The sequence below is a fragment of the Otolemur garnettii genome, unplaced genomic scaffold (assembly GCF_000181295.1).
Source record: "Otolemur garnettii isolate 467f Iridium unplaced genomic scaffold, OtoGar3 scaffold00070, whole genome shotgun sequence".
In the NCBI taxonomy this organism is placed as follows: domain Eukaryota; kingdom Metazoa; phylum Chordata; class Mammalia; order Primates; family Galagidae; genus Otolemur; species Otolemur garnettii.
Window position 1 is genome coordinate 9288629 of NW_003852465.1, and position 2806 is coordinate 9291434.

At 54.6% G+C, this 2806-nt stretch overlaps 1 protein-coding gene across 1 annotated transcript in view; it reads right to left on the reverse strand.

Annotated features, from left to right (window-relative positions):
- KMT2D (lysine methyltransferase 2D) overlaps nucleotides 1-2806 on the reverse strand; it is a 44407-nt gene that overhangs the window by 31711 nt on the left and 9890 nt on the right. Inside the window, exons 12-13 of the mRNA XM_012807501.2 lie at nucleotides 2186-2806; nucleotides 989-2091 (exon numbers count right to left, since the gene is read on the reverse strand). Coding sequence (XP_012662955.1) covers nucleotides 989-2091; nucleotides 2186-2806 — 1724 coding nt within the window. The remainder of the gene's footprint in view (nucleotides 1-988; nucleotides 2092-2185) is intronic.

The following is a 2806-nucleotide window of genomic DNA, read 5'->3' on the forward strand; positions in this document are numbered from 1 at the left end:
CCCAGCTACTTGGGAAGCTGAGGCAAGAGAATTGCTTAAGCCCAAGAGTTTGAGGTTGCTGTGAGTTGTGACACCATAGCACTCTACCAAGGGCAACATAGTGAGACTCTGGCTCAAAAAACAACAACAACAAAAAATCACAAACATAGCCAGGCATGGTGGCTCATGCCTGTAGTCTTAGCACTCTGAGAGGCCAAGGCAGGTGGACTGCTTGAGCTCATGGGTTCAAAACCAGCCTGAGCCAGAGCGAGACCTTGTCTCTAAAAATAGCCAACTGTTGTGGCAGGCACCTATAGTCCCAGGTACTAGGAAGACTGAGACAAGAGGATCTCTGGAGCCTAAGAGTTTAACATTGCTGTGAGCTATGATGCTATGGCACTCTACTGAGGGTGACTAGGTGAGATTCTGTCTCAAAAAAAGATTAAAAAATATATATATAGAACACTGCTGGGCATGATGGCTCAGGCCTATAATCCTAGCACTCTGGGAGGCCAAGGCAGGTGGTCTGCTCAAGTTTAGGAACTCGAGACCAGCATTAGCAAAAGTGAGACCCTGTCTTTAAAAAAATAGCCAGGCATTGTGGCACATGCCTGTAGTCCCAGATACTCGGGAGGCTGAGGCAAGAGGATCACTTGAGCCCAAGAGTTTGACGTTACTGTGAGCTGTGATGCCATGGCTCTCTACCAAGGGCAACAGAGTAAGACTCTTGTCTCAACAAATACATAAACTAAACAAACAAATAAATAAGAATATAAACACTAACAAAAGCTGATGAGCAATAAAAAGATCCTTACATAATTTTCACAATTATTAGATAAGCAAAACAGTCCTCAAATAATCTGTGTGCGGCCCATGAGCCACAGGTTGGACACCCCTGGATTAGAACAACTCTGAGAATCTAGGACTCAACAAGGCAGGTAAGGAGGTATCAGTGACACAGGACAGTGGGGTAACTTTGGCCACACTCAGTGGCTAGAAAGCCACTCACCTGTTTGATGCGGGAACGGGCTGGGGAGCTGCGCCGCCTCCCCTTCTCCCCTTCGGCTTTGCCTCCGCTGATAGCTGTCCCAGCATCACATAATAGTGAGTCATCAGTCTCTGGCAGTGAGTCGGTACAGAGCCGTAGGGAGCCCTCATCTCGGGCTGGGCTAACATCTGTAGAGACCCCTAGCTCCATGGACAAGGAACCACCCCCCTCGGGGTCAGGAGAGCCTAGTAGGGGCTCTGAGCCAGGGAAACTGGCACTGGCATCGCCCTGGCTCAGATTAGAGATCTCATTAACAATGTCAGATTTAATGAGAGTGGGTGGTGTGGGGGCCACTGGTGCACGTGGCTCCTCCTGTTCTTCACAGGGTGAGCCCTGCCCTGCTGCCTGCTTACATTCAGGGCCATAGACCTCCATAGGGGTCACAGGGGCCAGCTCCTCAGGGTCCAGGAGCACAGGAGAACCTTTAAGTTCACTAGTCAAACTTCCAGGAGTCTGTCCTGCCTCTGGCTGTGAACCAGGGACATCAATCCCATCCAGAGGAGTTATGTCTTCCCCCAAGCTAGTGAAGTCATCCAGGGCAGGGGCAGGGCTGGGTGCAGGGCTAGGGGCAGGGCAGGAAAGGTCCCCCATAGGGGAGAGGAGAGGACTGGTGGCACTGGGTTCTAAGGCTGGGCACTCAGGTTCTGGGACTTTCTCAGTTTCCATCTCCTGTGGCTCAGCCTCATCTAAGACCTCCATTGCTTTCCCTATAGGACTTAATGGGGAGGGCATGGACAGTGGCAGAGCAGGAGGGGAATTTTGAGGAGGCAGGGAATGAAGAAGTGGAGAACACTGAGCCGGAAGGGGCTCTATCGGGATGGGAGAAGCCAGTTCCATCGGGGAGCCTGGAGACGGAGGGAGAATCATAGGGGGAACAGGCTCAGGGTCAGTGCAGTTAGCTTCCGGTGGAGGGCTGATGGGTGTCTCCAGAATGGGGGCAGCCAATGGTGATTCAGGGTCACTGTCCCCCTTGGCACCAAAGGGGTACTCTAACTCCCCCAACGGAGACAGGGCTGGTGGGGCCACAGCTGTGATGATGGGTGAGAGTGGAGGAGGAAGAGGATCTGGAGGGAAAGAAAAAAAGAGAAGTTCTTAGATTGGGTGTGCTATAAAGAGTTAAGACTGCCCCAGAGTAAGGACGCACTAACAATCCCTTACCTGGTGGCATCAGCTGAGGTGATAAGGATGGCTCCCCAGATGGGGATAAGGGCAGCTCCTCAGGCAGAGGGGACAGAGGTGGTTCCCCAGGCTCAGACAGGGCCGGCTCTCCAAGCAAGGGGGATAAGGGTGGCTCCCCATGTGGGGGGAATAAGGGTAACTCCTCAAGTGTGAGGCGTTGGCCAGGATCCTCACAGGGCTCCTCAGGCCGAGGGGACAAAAATGGTTCCTCAGGATGAGGGGACAGGCGTGGTTCCTCATGCTGAGGGGATAGGCATGGTTCCTCAGGCTGGGGGGACAGGTGTGGTTCCTCAGACCGAGGGGATAGAAGCGGTTCCTCAGGCTGGGGAGACAGGTGGGGCTCCTCAGGCTGGGGGGATAAGCGCAGTTCCTCAGGCCGAGGGGACAGGTGTGGTTCCTCAGGCTTGGGGGACAAGCATGGCTCCTTAGGCACAGGGGACAGGTGCAGCTCCTCAGGTTGTGGGGACAGATGCGGCTCCTCTGGCCTGGGGGACAAGTGCGGCTCCTCAGGCCAGGGGGACAGGTGCGGCTCCTCTGGCCGGGGGGACAGGTGCGGCTCCTCAGGCCGGGGGGACAGGTGCGGCTCCTCAGGCCGGGGGG